At 33.2% G+C, this 21555-nt stretch overlaps 1 protein-coding gene across 6 annotated transcripts in view; it reads right to left on the bottom strand.

The window, feature by feature from the left end:
• Positions 1-1236: 1236 nt before the first annotated feature.
• LOC123703402 (protein sickie) overlaps positions 1237-21555 on the bottom strand; it is a 136217-nt gene continuing 115898 nt past the window's right edge. For all 6 annotated transcript variants that reach the window (XM_045651357.1, XM_045651366.1, XM_045651374.1 and 3 more), the window contains 15 exons: positions 12141-12224; positions 11184-11312; positions 9544-9708; positions 9166-9406; positions 8842-8981; positions 8594-8749; positions 8053-8344; positions 7324-7978; positions 6433-6582; positions 5515-5711; positions 5053-5161; positions 4582-4774; positions 3855-4013; positions 2988-3071; positions 1237-2713 (listed from right to left, as the gene is read on the bottom strand). In XM_045651357.1, coding sequence (XP_045507313.1) covers positions 2591-2713; positions 2988-3071; positions 3855-4013; positions 4582-4774; positions 5053-5161; positions 5515-5711; positions 6433-6582; positions 7324-7978; positions 8053-8344; positions 8594-8749; positions 8842-8981; positions 9166-9406; positions 9544-9708; positions 11184-11312; positions 12141-12224 — 2877 coding nt within the window. In that variant the 3' untranslated portion in view covers positions 1237-2590. The remainder of the gene's footprint in view (positions 2714-2987; positions 3072-3854; positions 4014-4581; positions 4775-5052; positions 5162-5514; positions 5712-6432; positions 6583-7323; positions 7979-8052; positions 8345-8593; positions 8750-8841; positions 8982-9165; positions 9407-9543; positions 9709-11183; positions 11313-12140; positions 12225-21555) is intronic.

Here is a 21555-nt window from a genome sequence, read left to right as displayed (position 1 = left end):
GAAGGGTAAATAACCTAACGACTTAGATCAGTTTTATAAAGATTTTACCAAAAATAGCATTTCAAAAGTATTGGTGAGAAGTTAGTGTGTGCTCAGTTCAGTTAAAACAATTGTTTTAGTTAAATTCCGCAATGTGGTTTTGTTTAAATTCCCTGGTGGCCTTGGTATAAGTCTAAAAAAAAGTTGCAAAATGTTTGTAAGTATAATTTTTAAAACTGGATTTCATTATCTACATTATATTACAGTATATAATATTTATTTCGTAATTACGTATACTCCTAAAAACAGGTTTGTTCTAAAAAAAACAATTATTTTAAACGGATTTAACATTATTTTAGATTATAAGTGTATTTTATTTTTTTAATCATTTGCAAAAGGTTGTGCCTTATTTATGAAACAAATTTCAACAGAGGTTCCTTTAAATTTTCAGTCAATAATCTAGTCCTAGAAGCATTAACTGGTTCCGTCCAAATTGCTCCATTGTCACAATTGTTTCTGGTAGATTTCAATAAAACTGTCTTTACATGTAATTTATGTTCTTTTAAAATAAAGTTATTGCTTTATATAATTGATTTCAATGTGTTTTATTTTTGTAATCTATTTCCTTATTCCTATCCTTATCAACCGATATTCCTAAATACTAATGAGGTTCTCAATCTTTTAAAATCTGGATTGGGATTTACTCGAAGGAATGTCGGTGACCTTTTTTGTAGTAGTTCTAAATGTGCAAGCAGAAGATTAATAATAATTGATTGATTGAGATAAATAGGTAATTTGTATCTAAACAAAGGAAGAAAACAATCTAATTTTACTAAAAAAATAGGTACTAAATCTCGGAAAATTGAGATACCCAGTATTTTACGAGGAAAAAACTTGTTTTTCCGCATCCAACTATTCTCAAAATTCACTTAAAATTGAATGGTTGCAAGATTGAAAATCAGAGGTCAGACATTTTTTTATAACTTGAACTGTTTTCGACATAGAGGGCGTTGAGCGCGCGGGCTAATGATTCTTAAATTTATCAAATCGATATTTTATATGGACAACTTCCTACTATGGCATCTTTTTGACCCACTAGGAGTTTAAAAATACAAGTTTTTTCGTTGTACTGTAATCTCAATTTTCCTAAGTCAACCCCTAAAATAACTGGACTATATTTTATTGTTAATTTGGTTAGGTTGAGATATTTTTATATGAAAGTGTAGATTGGAATGTGATTTCAAATAAAATACGGCATAATATATGTAATCAAAGTTTATTTTTCACAATTTATGTAAAGCATAGATTGTAGATATCACGTTTTTTATGCACACAAGTCAATCCATACCGAACACAGTAACATAAGTTACATTTCTATACAAAATTAATACTATACTGTATATGGCATAATAGCGGTTAGTGTAATCACATAGAAAAAAAATTATATTAAACATTTTTATCGTATTTACACCTTAATATTTTAGGTACATGAGTTTTATATGAAAATGGTATAAAAATTACACTTTCATAATAATATACACGCATTACGTCGGAGTAATGCAATCGCGTCAATATCCTAACTTTGAAAAATATAACAATAGTAAAAGCCAATGCTTTAATACAAACAGGGACAGTTAAACACTGTCTGTATCTACACAATGGAATTATATCGCTCCAGGCACTGCAGTCGAGTATTTTTCATGAATTCATAGACTATCGTATTAAAACTTTTTAACGAAAGCGTTAAAAAATTTACTATGAAAAGTTGCAACGAAAATACAATTATAGAGAAAGGCTACGACTCTTGCTTTTAGTATTTGCTATCGTCCACAAATATGCAGAGCAAATCCTTTCTTTGAAAATATATTGATTTCTTGAGAGTTTAAATTTGTTAACATTATTCTTATATAATAGGTAGATACTATACAAAGCTAACAGATAAATAAATAAAAATTTACATATATGGCAAATATTTGGCTTTGTATATCGCATAGTTAACACTCGAAAATAAATGCACTACATATTTTCGTACTTTTCTACAACTGATTATTTTACAAAACCTCGTGAGTTGATTGAATATATTGGTACCTTCTTGAAATGAAGAATGATCTCTAAATTAACTTTAATGAATTTAAATAAAATTCTTCCTTGATAATTATCTTAAAGGTAAAATTATAGTTATGTAATGTTGGATAACTCTGAGGTTAAGTACCTACATAAAATAATCATGTAGAGAAAAAGTGTTGTTTAAGCGCATATATTTGTCAATAAACATTTTAAATATAAACAGAAAAATTAAAGCGATACGATACCAAATAACCAAAGCTGGAAAATAATATTCATCCGACGAGAATCTATAAGAAATAATGAGGGTATCCAAAAAAAAGACGATAGATCAATATTTCCCAACTTTGGTTGAATTATTTAAGCATCAATTACACACTGAAGAAGAAATAGAAACATGTAACCAGATAAAGATCTGACAGTCATATATCGTCGACATGTGCCATCTTTGCACGCATTGGCTAACAATAATGAACACCTAAATAATAAATAGGAATATTTAGTCAAATTGTTTATTGTTGAATATAAAATAAGGCGATATAGTGAGTTAGAGCTCGTTGCCCATAGAGCTGTCGTGCGTGAGATTCGAGTCCATGCTCGCGTTGTCAGAGTCTTGGCTTTGGTTGCCGCTGTAGTTCGCCGCTTCTTGTAGACGCATTAACATGTTCAACTGAAAAATTAAATATACATTTTTAAGTCGTATGGGCTTAAACAGGTACATAATATGTACAATGTATGAATTTGTCTGGCTTTGAGTCACAGCAAAGTCATAGTCATATTATGAACTATTCTAAAATATTTTCTATTAAAGCTGTGACCTATTTTTCATAGTAAAATGAAATGTTAAATGAATTGAAAAATATATCACAAATAAGTTCAGATTTTTTATTCCATAATGCGTAGTAATCTGTTGCAGACAGAACAAAATTTTAATTGTGGCTTACCAATGGATCTTGATTGTTATTTGCGCTGGTGTCTTGACTTCCCTCTTCAATGTTCATATCCTCCACCGTTATCGGCCTTAACGTCTGTAACAAAATAAATTGTCAAAATAAAGTTTATGTTATAATTATACAGTCATGTAGAAGCATAAACAGGTTATTTGGATAATAATCATAAAACATATATTTATTTATTTAACTGCTACAATACGCAAGAGCTTTATTGCTCAATTATTTTATATGGGCAATTTGTAGTGTTAATAGCATATTACATTACATAATTTTGTAAATTTTTGATGTTACATGCTCTAGTCTCGCACGGCACGTTATAGTCTCTCATGGCACGCTCTAGTATCGCATTACACGCTCAAGTCTACCGTAGCACGGTCTAATCTGGCATACCTACTACGCTACAATTCCGCCTAGTACAGTACGCGTCACGTAAAAAGAACGCTGGATGAAAGTGATGGGGTGTTTGCGCATAGATCGAGTTTTGCACGTAAGCTTTGTGCCGATTATTTTATTTTTGAACTAGGCTCGCGAATCGTGGCTTCGCAACTACCTGTTTGTTATTCTTATACCACCTCATAACACCAAATGACCGATAAATCACCAAAGCGCAGCTTAACCGTCAGCGTTCCTTTTACTTGACGCGACCTGTACCCCTAGTGTGAGTTTGATCGAGTACGAAACGTTACTATCACGTCTGCGTCACAGCCGAATTAGTATGGGAAATCGAACAGCGCCCCTAGCGGACGTATGGGGAAGCTTTGATTCCCCATACAAATTTCACTGTGACGCAGACGCGATAGTAACGTTTCTTACTCGATGAAAACTCACACAAGCCACACTGTATGCTACAATACTCACGTGCGAGTGGTTGGGTTCCCGCCACGGGTATGTGGACTTGACGTGCTGCAGCGGGTCGAGCGCCGCGTGTCGCCGCCGCCCGTACAGCGCGACCCCTTCGCGTACTGCTTCAGACGCGTATGGCACTATGCTGTAGTTCCACACGTCCGCGAACCAGGCCTGTGGGTCAAAATTAGTATTATATGGGGTGTTACTTGGGGAATGTGCGTACAAGTTTATTTTAGTACATGATTAAAAAACGACGTGTGGCACTCAGGGACTGCCGCGGTAAAGCTATTGGATGCTATGCCTTCAAGCCACACCTCCGCCCGACGGAGTGCGGATCGTGAAGTTTTTCGTTACGGAATTTTTCGATTCAGTCCCCGCTCAAGGCCCGCGATAGAAGCTATAACAGTTTTATAGATACCTACATCCTCGAATTACGCCGATGTCGTAGAGAACGTTATATTATACAAAGTGTTACTTGGGGTAAAGGTGTGCAAAAATATTGGTTAAAATACATACATTTATTTTTTCAAGTTTTATAATAAAGAGTAGAACGACATCTTTATAACGTATTTTAGAAGGAAAGTGGTTGACATGTCGAATTAGGATTAAATTTTTTCACTTTATTCAATAATTTCATTTCTGAAGACTCCTTGATATTTTGACTCTTCTTATTTGAGAATGAAATTCTTGATATTTTTAAAAAACTCAAACAACCATTGATCAGCTCTCATGTGTGTACCTGACTAGCCTCCAGATCCATAGGGCAGGCGAGGAAGAGCCGTGGTCCAACAGTGACGTCACTGGAGGAGTGCGCTTCGAGGAAGGCGTTGAGCGCGGCCCACACGCCCGGCAGCCACTCCAGTACTGCTGCTAGTGCTGGCTCGCGACGCCCTAACCGTAGTTCTAGTGAGAATAGCTTCCTGCGGAGGTACCTGGAACCAAGTGTTTAGTTTTATATTGATGTATGAGAAAAGATATACCAAAAGAATTGCAAATGAATAAGAGAGCATGATAAATACTTTTGAATTGAAACTTCTTTAGGCACGTTGAGACTTGAGAGTTAAATTTCAAGTTCACGTCATGCCAATACCATCATAGAGTAAGGCAACGATTTTGGTATCTTTGAATCTTGCCAAAGAAGTTTCACTTCAGTAAGCTGTATACCGATGTATGTACAGTAATGTGTTTGTAGAGTTTCATTAAGACTTACCGAGCTAAGAATCCTTTGACGGGTTCCATGTGGTTCGCAGTAAGTAGCCATCTGAAGTTGTGATGTAGTTGCAGGTTCGTCGTATTGCACGTTGCTTGGGACATTGTGCCTATAATACGATATTATTTTAATAACAGGCACTATATTATATCAGTAATATTGAATTGTTTTAAGAAGGAAGTTCTTTTTTGTATCCTTTTACATTAAATATCTCGTAAGTTTTATTCAAATAATATCATCAAAATCTTTTAAACTAGGAATTTCACTTACGCGAATAAGTTAAAACAAATCATGTAGTGATATAAAATGTGTGATATATTGTAAAATGATGTTATATTTCGATGTAGTGTGATGTTATGTCAGATGACATTGTGTGATATGTTGTAATAAGACGTGACGTGATGTGATGTTAAGTAGTGCAATATGACGAGGATGTGATGTATTATGACGTCACAAACCCACCAATAATAACAGGCATGTCTCGGTTATCCGGCGGCAGGAGCGCCGCGAACGCGTCCCCCAGCGCAGAGGCATGGTGCAAGTTATCGAGGACCACTACCGACGGTAACGCTGCCTCGTCGCCGCCCGCCGCCGCGCCGCACTGCTCCGCTATGTTCGCGAGATATGCGCGCACTTCGTTGCACGACTTGCGGTCCACACTGATGACAATATTAATGACTTTAAAACACTTAATTGGATGCTGCGGTTTAAAAAGCTTCATTCTAATACCGACTATAATCTAAACCAGTATAACGTTTTGTTGAAATTAAATAGGCTGTCCATCTATTCTCATCAACTTTCTCGTTCAACATATTTAGGAAATACACCTAATTTAATTTAATACTAATGGTTCGGTTCATATTGCGTGTCTAAATATACGCAACACAGTATAATTCCTAGTAGGTACCTGTGTAATTCAAAGTAAATCATAATTTATATCAATAACATATTTTCTTTTATGTTCACCTAATTAAACCAAGTTAATTAATGCGGTTAATAGATAAATACTTAGTTCTCGGTAATTATGCAGGCTTATTAGATAAACTCGCTTCAGTACGCAGCATTGGCTCACGCTCGCTCATAATCGATCACGACTTATACAAGGTAATGACATTTCAGAGACAATATTATAGAGAGCTATTTTTGAGATTGCAATCATAGCATTAGAATACCAAAGTTCTAACATTACATTTATTAATAAAAAAGAGCACAATGGAAACAATAGAAATAAGTACATTATTTCAACACAATAACGTAAAATCATTACTCAATTTACATTATGAAGACAATTTAATATCTATTCGTATTACACAATTCAAAATCAAGGACTCAAGAATCGCTATAAATATCTAAATAAACCAATTATGTAATCCAACGTACTTGAAAGTGGCTACCGCCTCAGCGGGATTTCCCCTCCGCTGCGTGCGCTGCACGTAGAATTCTGCGAGTTTCGCGGCGAGGTACGACTTGCCCGTGCCGCTCGGTCCACATAGGATCACGCGCCGGTGCTCGGATAGTAGAGACACGTATCTGATACATAATAATGTTACTATACTACTATACAATACTAGATACTATACTCTACTACTTTACTAAATAGACTGTCTATCTCTGTACAAAATTTCGTTAAGATCCGATCAGCTGTTTGGCACGAAAGGATCACAAACATATTCATGTACAAGTATTTTTACAAAATATAGTCTTAAATTATATTAGAGCGTATCAATATATTTTGACCACATGTGTAGCAAAATGTGCAGTATCATGGGCCGGTGCTGCTTTATAATATGTCCCGGGATAAAAAAAAAATACCTATTTTACTCGGTAACATGTTACTTTCCAATGGTAAAAGAATATAAAAAACCGATAGAGTATGTATAGAGTTTTTTCGTAACCTACAAAAATACAAAATTAATGTTTCCTCTTTATACTATTAGTGTAGATAGGTATGTATGTATTAATAAATTTTGGCTGTTCGCAAGTGAAGTAAAAGTGAAAATTAATTGCCGTTATCCTAGTGTTATTTTTGACGTATCGGTTCGGTTGATTGAGGAACTGTTCAATTATAACGCGTTAGGAGCATAAAACAGCGGATTTAACATTTTTAATTTGATTTATACATTCATTATAAATTTTCAATTTATTAACACCTGCTTGTAATTATGCATGTACATTAGAAACTTACATAATATTAATTATAGGCACAAAAATTCTAGCTCTACATCATTAAATAAAAATAATACAAATTAATTAAAATAAATAGGTACTCACCGATAAACAATATTTTTTGGTATAAGGCTATCAAAGGCTAAACTTCCGACACCTTGCAGGCATATATACAGAGTATTTACAGTGCCGATGATGTATCCACAAGGGAGCAACTCAGGAAAACCAATCTCCGGACCTCGAGTGGCTTCTCCCAAGTGATACGACGTGATCGAGTCCGTGTTGAGGCCGAGATTTGTCCCCGGATCTATCCTCGACAAATAGTCCTTGAATGTCTTTCTCACTATATAATCTAAATTTTGCCATGTCGTTTTCCCAGAAATATACGTATACGCTATAGTAAACTCATTGCAGTTTATTGTCGAATCACTGTTATACACGTGTTTATAGGAATTGCTATGCGTCGATTTGTTACTCTTAAGGCTATTAGTGTTTGACTTATTGATAGATTGAGGGTAGTCTTGCGTTTCTACTTCTGGACTGTGGTTCTGTGACATTCGCGGGGAATCGAAACTCGATTGTTTCTCGAAGTGATTATTGTACGCGCTCGCAGACTGTTTTGCGTAAAATCTACATTCAGATTCTGTGAGCGTATCTTGAACTTCTTCGAAATATCTCTGGAATGTTTCCGGTTGTCCTAAATAAACCGCTATTGCTATTTTCTTCCCATCGGTGGTATCTCCTTGGCTGTCGGCTACGCCTGAAAACAAGCATTATTTAGTATTGTGTCGATTCAATCTAATCATGTTTGATAAGGAAAGTTTATTGTCCTACCGATATCTGAATAGCTTTCCCCGATCGCTAGTTCTCGTGTTTTCGGCGGTGGGAGAACGCTGTTGATATCGTAGTCTCCGCTCATTCTATCACCATTTGTAAATATATCACTGGAGCCATTCAAAGCTCCAAGCATTGCTTCGCTATTTTCGTTTAATTCGCACGCGGCATTGTTTCCATATAGTGGTTCTCCCATACTTGACTTTGGAGAACCTTTCTTATCTCTAGCGGGAGTTGATGTCATGCAGTTAAAATCGAGGTCCAAGGGTTGTGAATGCATATCTAACGTAGCCTGCATAAAAAATAAGTTTAAGTTAATTTTATTACCAATTAATTATAGTATCATTTTAATATAAATAAGGAAGAGATTACTTATTAGTAATAAGGCCGCCTTCTGTGTTTTATGTCCTAGCTTAAGTTTTTATTGTACCTACTATTGTTATATTAGCAGCACAATAAAGTGTTTAAAATAAATAAATAAAATAAATAATAAAATCAATATGAGCTCCATATTTCTTTTGTAGTACATCGTATAACTAACCTGATGCATAGTGGCTTGATCAGCAAGACTAAACCTTCTGGGATCCTCGACTGCGGAACCACCAGTCCCTAAAGAACTTTGACTGCCGGCTAAAGATCTTGATGTTACTAGCCTTTGAAGACGCTCGTTGTTTTGTTTTAAATTGAGCATCTCGTTCTGATAAAAAGGAACAGGATATTAATGAAAAAATAAATAGATAAAAAAATATAACAATGAAGTACCGTTATATTTGTATAAGAAACACATACCCTCATTTTGATGACCGTATCTTTAAGGCTTTCTAGTTGATGCGCCGAACTAAGAGCTTCTAATCGTATATCTGTTAATACTAAGTCTTTCTCTCGAAGTTGTCTCTTCAATTCATCCACTATCGATTGATCTTGCTTATCTGCAAAAGAACATTTTTATCTTTAGAGTGTGAAATCCATCACATTATCTAACAGTTATTACGGCAACTATTATGTGAGTGATTATAGTACCGAAGTACTATAAACTTTCACCGCAGTCGTTAAGTTCAAGCTAGTTGATTAAGGCAACATTGAAAAAGTCATGGTTCATAACAACGCTAATACCTTTGGCAGGTTCTTCGGGTTTGTCCGCGGGGCATGTCGTCTTGTCTTTAGAATTGTCGAGCGTTTCATGGGAATGTTCCAGACTGTTCTCGTTGCTTCCTTCTCTAATTGTGTGTGGGTCGTCGTAGTGATGTGAGCCAGACGAACTATCCTGTGACGACAATTGCCCGAGGGACGCATGTTTCGCCGTTTTTGAAATCTTTGCATTTCGCGAGAAAGCTTTTGTGAACGATGATCTTAACTGTGGGATTAATTAAACATTTATATGTGTTGTTTAAACAAAAAAAAAGAGATTGCATTTCAAAATTTATCACTAAATATTGTGTCAAATAACTCAATAATAGATAATACGTATTCTATTAAAGATATGTGACTCACCCAACCCTTCTTTTTATGTTTCTTATCATGGGGTGCTGACGAGCCACTGCTCAGGCTGTTGATACTAGACACGCTATCAGTTGAAAGGTGTCTCGTAATCGCGCCGTTACTCGCTTGTGCCAGCCGTTGTGGAGATGATTGCTGAGTTTGTGATGGTATGGGGTCCTATACAAAATACTTCTTATATTACTAGGTGTTTTTCGATAATAATTACACGAATAAAGTATTGCTATTCCAACATTATGTCTTTAGCTACTTTCCCAGATTTGGACGAATAGTGAAAAACCAAACAAGAAGACATAAATTGTAATTTAAAATCAAGTCATGCTGCAAATTTGCATGACTAAACCAGTACATATACGTTTACATTTTGCTATTGTATTCACAGATACGTTACAAAACGGTTTGGCTCGTTAAATCGTTTCGATTGAGTACAATCGGAGCGAAACGTTCCAGTGATATGGCCTTAACAGGATATCGTGTCATTTGAGTAACAACGTCTCCAATGTAAGAACACGTCTATTGATAGACAATATAATTCACAGTTTCAACAGAGCGGTCTATTTATTGACCGCTCTGTAGCATGTTAAATTGAGCGTAACATATTGCCTATATTTTTATTTGAAACTAATCATTGTATGTCATAGTGAACTATCTGAAAACTTCATTAACGATGCTCTATTAAAATAAGTTAAGGGCATATAGAAAGTGGTCTATAAATAAATCATTTCATTGAATGCTACTACAATATGTAATTAAAGCTTACTGCACTCCCTTTAATTGTTTAATTACAGTAACGGAATAATGTAGAGGCATTCTACTTTAAATAAACATTTACCTTGGGGCCTAATAGCCTATTTCGCCCGCAAGGTATCCGAATAACATAGCACAAATGAAGTCGTTGCATTAATAATATCATTCAAAGATTAACACTAACAATCAATTATTATTTATCGAAACCATAATATTTTAACGGACTAGTTTTATTAAACGACTAACGAGGCTTTGTTGATTCAAAAAGAGGCGTTTTTACCTTCAAAACATTGGTACGATATTGTACTACACAAAATTGAGTCAAAAATATTTCTATTCAATATTTTATTAATTCGTTTAATTGATTAATTAGGAAAAATTTAGTGTGATAAAGTTACACGTGTCCACAAACTAATAAGTATTATTATCACGCTGTCACCTAGCAGAGCCTATTATGAACATGATCTCATTGTAGGCACCGTCTGTTTAATGATGTCTTGCGCAACGATTGATAGCCGACCCACATATCGTCGTTAATTTAATCACGACCCATTACTTAATTATGTATATTTGGTGAGCTCTGTGTAACTACCCTCAATATGAGTCTCAAACAGCATTGTGATAAGATAAAAATCTTATCTAATGCAATGGTAGAGATATTTTTTATGTTAAAGCACTGCTCTAGTTGCACAATACGGTTCATTGCATTGTTGAAAACGACAAAAGCACTCAATTCGAGGCGCATTGTTTTATATAAAAAGTTGAATAAAAAGCGTGAGATGAATACCAAATTACTTTCTTACTAATTTGGATAATTTCATAGAAAGTGTTTTTATTAGCATTTTTTATATCATATCGCATTAACCGTACTATATTATATAAATTACCTGGCCTGTAACATTGACTCCATCCGCCCGAATGCCCATGGACTGCATGTGCGCTGTGGTCAGACCGGCTTGAATGGACTGCTTTCGAAGAAGCTCGATGGTTTGACGGAGCTCCGTTAGTTCTGAGTCCTAAACGAACATTTTTGTATACATTTAATTAATTTTTGTAACATATAAAAATATACATATTTGAGTGATAAGCAAATGAACAGGTTAACATAGCCCAGAGGTTTTATCATTTATTACAATAAATAAAAAAATAAATCTCTAATATTGAAGTTCTTTACGAAAAAATAGTGTCGGTACTCAAAGATAATGCCGTAGGTGATAGGTGTCATTTGAAGTCATTTATCACTAAAAAGCTCGAAAGTAATTTATACTCTACTAATTAAATAATAATAAACACACTTCGGTCTCGTATAGATAAGGGAAAATTAATTAATGGAGGGTACTTATCGTCAACAGGTGAATTTAATTAAAACGAGAAAAGCGGGCACACTACAAAGTTAATTAACCGCTTCTCTGTGAATAATGCAACTTTTTACTAGCCACGTGTAAAGGCTCTGTATGGAAACGAGGCGTTTGTAACAAGTTTTACTTATCTAGAATATAATTTCAAACCATCTTTCACTCACTTAACACAAGATTTACCGCGAGAGTTTAATTCTGTTTAAATCAATGGATATCTGAAAACTTGTTTAATTTGTACGCTTTCTCTAATCGAGAAAATTATCTAATCTCAATAATAATATTTCCACCTATTTAACAGAGATCGAAGGCTTAATAAATAGTGTCGTTAAATTAAACTAACATTATTCATCTAGGATATATTTATATGTAGCTGTCTATGAGTCACCTTTTCCTATCGTATTAACATCTTATTGAAAGCACAAATTTTCCTTCAATATCTAGATAAACAGCCAGTCAAATTCATAAAAGGAAGTGAGAATTTATTACCTTTCTCTCTGCTGTCGCCGTCAACTGCTGTAACCGTTGGGTCATATTGGAGAGGCTCTGCTCGAAGGCGGATACGACATGCGCCTAAAACAAACAGGAGAAACATATTATTAAATAAACTGATAGATAATAATTAAAAAATAATTGATAAAACTTTATTTAACATCTAGACACTTTCAGCCAGGACATTGCAATTAATTGGCAACATTTCAAAAGTTCGCGCAATTTATTAATTTCTCTCATTTAATTGCGTTTTCTTTTTAACCTCCATCTTCAATGTTAGAAATATAAAACTTGAAACAAGGAATGACAGATGTAAAGCAAAGAAATCTAATAGTAAAATGCAAGGTAAAATGCAATGAGTAGCTGTTTGCATTTATAATATCTTGTGTAGGTGGCGGTCGTGTTCTCGCTTAGACAACACTAATTTGGACCACACAATAAGTGTTTTAAGAGAACAACTGTTTACAGTTCATACCAAACATACTCTACGCACACTTCCTGGCTGTCAAGATAAACTAGTCTAAGTACATGTATTTCTTTTGTAATTGGAGATGACCACAAATAGATAGTTGATTCCGAGAGCTTTCATTGTTACAATAACGAGAGCGATGTTGGTTCAATAAAGATCTAAATCACAGTATGCAGACACGGAGTATTGATGATACAATAGTTATTGTAACTATAGGTCTGTAAAATAATTGATAGAGGGCTATTAATGAATAAAAGACACTCGAATTCTGAATTAACTTGAATTTAACTTCCAACGCCATAATACAACAAGCTTAGATTACAAAATAAAAGACAGATGGAGCGTTCCCGAACTAAACCGAATAATTTATCGTCATTTTCAATAAAGCTATGTGTGCTGTCATTTCACCGCTGCACTGTACGTACACGCTGCTTCTGTGTGCTTGTAATGTTGCCAGATATTGAAAAATTTCCCAAATTTTTCCCCGACTACGGAAAAAAGAGGGTTATGTTTTTCGAGTTTATGGATGTATGTATAATATTTCTTTGACACGCCCTGCAGTATAAACCGTTGGACCGATTTTGAGTTGTGAGGTTTCATTGCAATGATCTGAATTATTATGTTAGTGGCGGTAGTGACGTAGGCTATATACATAAATGAGAAGTCAAGTTTTAATTTTTATTTAAATTCTTTTATTACATAAAGTACCTGCCTACTAAAGTTATATATGGACAAAATAATTGTATTCAATTTTTTATTAAATAAATTACATAAAAAAAAGTTTCAATATTAACTATAATAATTATATTATTTTTTATTTTTCATAATATATGAATACGAATAGCAGTAGTTTTTAGTCGAGAATACGGGACATTTTATTTTCATCATATCCATCATGGAGTTCACATAAATTAAATCGCTAGCGAAAACGACTATGACGTTTTTAAGCTTTATAAAAGTAACAAAATAATGTATTATGCTTATTAAAATAATCTAATAATTATCATGAACCTTTAGTGCACTATACAAATAATCACATTCACGATCGAAAAATCCAACAGCATTACCCTGAAGATCTTTTAACCATTTTACCGTTTTACCAATAAAAATGGCAAATTCATTTTCAAAATACTGGCAACATACGTTGAAGTTTTGTATTCCTTCATATCTGTAAAATTATTATTCGTATTAAAGAAATAAATCAGCCAAATAATCTACAGAAAACCTGTGAAACGATGTTTTATCTTTTTTTTTGTTTTCGGGAACAAATTTTATAGCGTTTTATTATCACAAGACGGCATTTTTTACTAAAATTGCAAACCCTTTTTGACGTATTGCATGACACTTTATGCGCTATAGCACTGGTGCAGCGACGTATTTGTTTTTGATTTCGTATTTTCTTTGACAAGGGCGACGGGCGGTTGTCATGCTCCATCTGTACTTTATTTTGTAATCTAAGACAACAAGTATGATACATTTCCCTGGACATTTCACACAACACCATCGATTCGTCTAGTTTAACAAATATAATTTCCTTATTATTTTGAATAATTGAGTGAGTCACAAAGTGAAATTGTTTGTAGTCGTGTTTAAGTGAAGGTGGGTGCAGCTGGACAGAGGGTCCTTTTGTTTGCCACGCAACAGGAACGCACTCAGCGAAATTAAATTGGGGTTCAATGTCCGTGATGCCTATCAAAATATGTTCTACGTTAAACATGGGCAGTGTTAGATCAACGTGAACAAGTGAATTCCTGCTTTTTGTTAGTTAATTCTTTGAAGTATAGCATCACTATTTTGTGAAAAACTTAAATATTATATGCATTAACGTAACTTAACAAGGCATAGAGTAGATAATATTATGGATCTAATCTAAATATAATTTTAGATTACTACATAATATATTCTAACAAGCTATTATATCTACGATTATTATAGTTCAAAATGTTTAAACAAACACAACGTCCATGTTCCATAAATAAGCTTTATAATTAAAAGCAGTAAAAAGTAATAAAAACAAATGCAGCACGAATTATACATGCGTCTCAAAAGAACGTTGTTTTTTCCGTATCTGTAATCGATGGAGCATACATTCGACGTGTATGTGATGGTGAATTCAAATGTAGGCAACAGATGTCAGATACCAGAACGATCGTAAAGTTTTTGAATTACTAAGTAATAACGGACTCGGAACTTCACAAAAAGCGGGAATTTACTACATTTTAATAACAGCCGCGAATGTGGTATGAATGTTAAAATGCAACTATTTCCCTATTAAGACGATTCACCTGTTGGTCTGCATTAAGTTGAGCCAATTATAGTGGTTGACAGTCATTGATAGATCAGCGTTACACCTTTTGCGCGTGCCAGTAACAATCGTAAAAACATGTTCTTCTACACCTGTAAGCTAACTAACTAGCTTTTAAGTTACCCGTTTCAGCCATCTAACGTGTTATCACATTGAATAATTTTGAACTATTCTTATCTTGGAAAAAAATTTGATGCAAATGAAGAACTCTATTACTCTGAAGAACTCTCTTAGAAAATACAAAAGTAATTTACCCGTTATTTTTTTTAAATGTGAGATATTGTTTATTACTAGTATTTTAACATGCGTAAAATTATTTGACTTAGGACCCAAATATAAGTAAGAGAAAATTAATTAAATAAATATAAGGGTTCCGGAAAATATAGTAATAGACTTTAATAAAAAGTTAACATGCGACGTTATCGTTTATCAGCCATCTCTTTAAGTCAACCTGTGGCAAAGGTAAAAGAATTAAAATAAATATAACGGTTATGATGACTAATATAAAATATAAGTAAGTAACAAATTGGTTTATCTGAATATAATCTGAAGATATCATCCACGAGTATTACGGTGCAATAAGTTTTATCTTTACTTAGAAGTAGAAAGTAACAAAGAAAGGTGAAACAATTAAGTAATACATTAAGCGAGCTCGTTTGGAGTACAATGCCCTCAAAGCTTGTGGACGTCACGCACGTGTCTTTACTTACATTAGATAATGAAATTGTATTCCTATTACATAATGCCATCATTTCATATTTTCATAATCGCAGGAGCAATTTAGCAGCCATTGTAAAACAACAGAGGTACCTAGTGTATTACACCAGCATTGTGAGAATTTATTTTTATGGTATGAAAATTGATGCCGTAATTAAAAGGTTGAAACAAAATACGAGTATTATATCTGTTCTCATAGGAACCATTTACATTCGCCTTTTTCGTGAAAAATAAAAATGATTATTTTAGTTCTCTGTGTTGATTTTAATTAAAACTACCACCTACCCGTTATGCTTTTCATTTATTTATTGTTTTCATACGAATAACGTATCCCTTGACAGTGAAATTGTTTGGGTACTGTGGATTTTTTAGATCCTACCAAAATTATTTGTAATAATTTTATACATTCATCGGTAAGTCCAAAAACACATTCATCTAATATAAAGTTAAATAGCCGATATTAGTATCAAGTGTAGGTAGTATAATAACTATAGCTCCAGTTTGAAATAATGTACCCATAAAACAAGTTAAGCTGTAAGGCAAACGCGGATGCGACGTAAGAAAGTGTGTCGTTGCGGTGCACATTATTTAGTGGTCAAGGGATACTTTAATTATATAGATAATATATGCGATCACGGCAATTTGTAATTAATAAATGTATGAAATAAACATTTTTTTTTTATTATTCCAAAAAGTCCTTTGCACCCTGTTTCTGAAAAATATAATATAATAAAAAATATGTATATCACGCCATTAAACCAATAAGAGGATGGGAGCCATTCATTATACCTACATATTACACTTACATAATATTACAGCATAACATTTTGCATATAACTGTGATTGCTAAAACAGACCGCAAAAACGAGAGCAATTTTTGTACAATATGATTTTACATGAATTGCGTGTCGAATATTGATTGCAACGACTTGTCTATTTCGTCGAATTTAGGAGCAAATAAAGTTGTTTATGAAAGTCTAATAAGTAAAGTTATGTCAAAATTATACAAATTGCTACAAATATTTTATTTTAGTTATATTTATTGACGATTGATGGAAATATAATTTCAGAGATACCCAAGTCATACCGGTTTTGTTATCGTGGGAAGATAAAATTTTACTCGAAAAAAGAAATGAATGAAAGATTTTTCAAATCTCGGACATGTGAATAATAAATAATTGCCATTTTGGCAGTCAGGTAAGATTTTTTGTGAGAACGCCACGTTTTTTTGTGACGTTATTATATTGCTGCATGCTGCACCTGTTTGTGAGCAAAAGGCATATTGACCTCTAAATATAAAGGGCGAGTAAAAAGTTCTGTAGACTTTTACCCGGATTTATAAATAGTTTTAAAAATTGAGTGTATCTACTATGTGTTTATAACTAAAAATATAAAATTGCAGGTGAAATAAAACTTGACGTACCTATTTATAATTTTATTTATTCAAGTTTTTTATTTCCACCTGTTGCCATTTATTCGCTTCAACTGAATCAATTATATTTTTTCTAACGGAAGTCAATTACCTTGTACAAATTCCAGTTCAATACAGGTGTAAGCTACAAAAAATTGACTATTATTAACCTGTTGATTGAACCTGACCTGTTTTAAGATGTTTTAAGATGTTTTCAATATATTCAAAACAAAACAGAATGTAGCCGTTACCGGAATCTTAGATTGCCGATGTACCACGAAGGAAAGAGAAGAGTAAATAAAATCTTAAAATATGAAATACTTACATCTTCTAAGATTGGGCAGCTTTTATAACGTGATTTCTTTATGGCTAATTCCCACCATGGTACTGGAGGCTTCGACCGTAGAATGGTTTGGCAGCCAATTTTTGCATCCTGCGACTCATATAGGGTGCCCAGTGGCCTGGAGATTGGTGTTGATTCTCGCTCATCATCTGCTGGTATTCCAGTTATACATTCGCAACATTTGTGTGGTTTTTTCATAAGAGGTTGTGGTTTGAAATCAGCACTAAAAGAATGCCTGTAACTCAGTCTTTTTGAAAAACCATTTGTCTCGCTAATTGAACGCCTGAAGCCGTTTCTGTTTTGTAATGGCATTTTTGGTATTTTTTGAACGTCATTTATAATATTAGAGCTATCATTTAATTCTGATACATCCGCACAAAGTGGAGTATTTGGTTCCGAATGATATCCCATTTTGTTTCTATTTAAACTACCATAAAATAAATTTTCCTTAACAACAGGCTGTTTAAGATCTATAAACTTTGGTCTTCTCATATTTAACGTAGCATATTTTTGAGGTGATTTATGAAATCTGGATTTATTTGGCAATTCTTTTAATACATCTTCAGTATCTGTTGATGGTATTGTAGAATTGTCGCTATAACTAGATATTGGCCTATCGTTATCGGTGAGATATGACGACGACTCGGAGCAGTTATCGCGATCACTATTTCGCTTTCTATAGTCAACAGAAGATCCCGTAGTGTCTGTGCGGATGGAATGTTGTTCAACAACGTCCTGGTTTGCTATGTTAGATTCATACGAATGACGATCACCGTTATTCACCATTGCCACGATGAGTTTTTCATCTTTGTCGAGTTCAGATTCTCTTGACAGTTCTAAACTTTTTAATCTTCGTCTCGGTTTAGTATTGATAGAATCATAATTAACCTCTTGCCTTCCAGTTACATGTTTAACAGGAGAATTACAAATAGACTGCGGAGGAGTTACTTTGGCATAAATAGGTTCGGTAAAGCTAATTCTGGAAGGTTTGTTTACAACATTTTGATTTTCAGTTGTTACGTACTGTACTCCACAACTACTCTCTAAAAAGGTATTTTTAGAGGTTCTTTGTAGTGTAAAATACTCGGAATGCCTTTGAGGTAGATTAGCTATGTGATTTGGTTCAACCAGGTTCCTTATCTTGATTCGACTTCTCGGTGCCCGAATTGTAGCGAATCCATCGTGAATAGGAGATCCGCAGTAAGTTGGCGATGTAGTTACAGCCATGACGAACTTTTATTTAAATTTGACACTTATCACATAATTTAGGTTGAAAGTAACTTTCTACACTGTGTGCAAACATATTGATTCTGTTGGAATGTAAAAATATTTATAATTTACAAGCGATATTTGGTATACGTACTAATTAACGTACAAAATTAATAATTCATGATAAATATTACATATTTGATACAATATATTTATCATATAAGTCATAATGGAAGGTACTAGATAGGTCCTTAAGAAGCCAATAGTATTAAAAATAATAGCATATGTCCGTGAGAGCACTTATGATATATTATTGGAAAAAATTTCAAAGGGTTTGTCGAGTGTTATAACTAAGGCCAAGTGATTAGAAAACCACTCTTAATGAAATTTATTTTTAGATTGTTCTATTAAATCATGCATCGTACTTCAGACATGACGAAGAACACTGCTATTAAACTATTTAGAGATCCATTAGATCTTAACCACGCCTGCACTAGGCTTGGGGAAGCTGTAAAAAGATACTAAGTAGTAAATGCACCATATAAAATTGCTAAAACACTGAATTACTCGTAAATTTGAGTAGGTATCTATATTAGTAACTGAACAGCTGTAGTGGCATAATAATTTACTCATAAAACAATCTTGATTAACACCTTTATAACATCATATACTTTCTAATTCAAAACTAGCCACGAGGCACCTGTTCCGAGTATATGTGAGTGTGCAAAATAATTGTAATTATCTTTATCTTGTATCAGCTGTCGCTAATTTCTAAGAGCGAATGGTGACTGCATCCGGTGTACATATAATTAGGGCATTTAAACAATAAAAGGTTTATAAATAATTGAGCAAGACAAATAATATGCCTGCAAATAATTATGTATTTAAAAAATGTATTTTTAACCATTTAAAAAATTTATTATAATATAATTTAATCAAATGATACCATAATAATAAGTGAAAGCTGCGGATCAGATTTTTAACGGTTCATAATTCATATTAAGCTAATTCTATTAAGAAGTTGGGGAAGTGAATCCATATCTTACACCATTTCGACATAGAATGTTCCATGTTACTAAACATTATATTGTTATTATAGGCATTAACTTGACCACACAATGTGACGTTATTGTAAGTTATTGTTTAATTGGTACCCACTTCGACTTTACTGACTTGAACGAGAATTTAGACATGCAGATTTATTGTAATGTTTATCTAATGTTGTTATTACGAAACTATAATAACTTTACCTGCTCTAACTAAATTCGAATCGGATAATGATACCTTAACTTCGAGCAATTGGCCTAAAGGGTTTTATGAATAAATTCAATCACATTTTAAATTATATTATGTGATTGTTTGTCGGTTTGTTTATCTTTTAATAAATTAATTTCCTATTTTATTTGTTTAAAGAATCTAATGTACGTTTTTTATTTATATGAATAAACAATGAGTTTTCGAAGAAGACATGACTAACGCCATTTTATGTATTCTTAATATGCTTACTTGGTTCGTAGGGTCTAAGAATGACTATAATAGTCGTTGTGAATATTAATCTTTATTCAACGTACTTTCAACATTTAAAACCCAATAACTTCATACAAAAATTTATAGATTCCTACACAAACATACATATTATGCTGAACAAATTGTAGTGGTAATGTATCATTTAATATTCTTTGTTTACAGTAAAAAATGTATTGGTATTTATAGGCACCTACGTAAAATTAATGACGTTCTTTCATAAAATTATGCCTTGTTAATATTCAAACAAAGCATACAATCATTATTCGGGTCAAATAATTAATCATGGGACAGACGAGTGCTTGCATTAAACTAACTGTGCCAAGACCGAGGGGAGTTCAAGCCCTTGTGCTCGGTGTCTCAAAGTACCTATTCGTACTTATTATTATAACTTTCTTCATACTGATGCCATTTGAAATATTCAAAGAAAGACAGTTTGACAGCATAATTATTAATTTGTATATTTCAATTTGATTAAGTTTTTTAATAACATTTTAGAATTATTGATTTATCTGGCTATGAGTTATATTATTATAGAATTGAATTTAATTATGACAAGGAAAAGCTTCATAAATAGTCAAAAGAAAAGCCGCATATGTAACTATATGATTTTTTTTAATTTTTGTTGCATCGACCTTTGAGAACCTTAGAAGGAACAGTGAAAAATTGAATACTTGTATAGCTATCTCACTCTGACTAATGTAGGGTTATGCCTGTAATTTCGTATCAACGACCTGTGCTACGGAGATGTAGTGACTGTGCACCTATAGTCACTATCAATACTCTAGTTTCATTGCATTTCTCTTAAGTTCCGATTATTCAATCTATACGCCCAAACAATTATTACACAACAATATAAAAATGTCTTGTAGAATAGCAAAAGACGGACACTTAGAACACATTTTTTAAAATGGTTATAATATAGGTAATACCTAAGATATTCGACGAATAAGTTTTAACTAAGGATTGATAAATCAGTCCTAAGTATTATAAATTTGTATATATTTTATTGCAATCCATAAGTAAACACTGAATCACATCAATAAACATGATTTAAACGACAGATATAATGTTATTGTAATTTATGTATCTCCTTGTGTTAACCGCTGTAAGTGACGAGATAACTGTGAACTTTGTTAAATTGTGTCAATACTATTTTATTATTTATATTGTATATATTACAGATATATGCGTTGGCTATATTATATTTATCTATGATATAAAACTACATATATGGAGAAATGACTGTGTAATACAAGGATCATACATGTACCATAAAATAGTAGAGTATAAATTTATACAATTTCTTTCGCTCTTGATAATATATATTCAAATTTGATATGTTTTAAGGAGAGGAAGTTTTGATAGAAAACTTGTATTAAAACTAAATAAAAATAATAAATGATTTCAATTATAGTTTGTCATCTTTAGTCT

The sequence above is a fragment of the Colias croceus genome, chromosome 2, assembly GCF_905220415.1.
Source record: "Colias croceus chromosome 2, ilColCroc2.1".
Taxonomy (NCBI): domain Eukaryota; kingdom Metazoa; phylum Arthropoda; class Insecta; order Lepidoptera; family Pieridae; genus Colias; species Colias croceus.
Note: the sequence above shows the minus strand (reverse complement) of the source record. Positions and strands in the feature narration are given on the sequence as shown.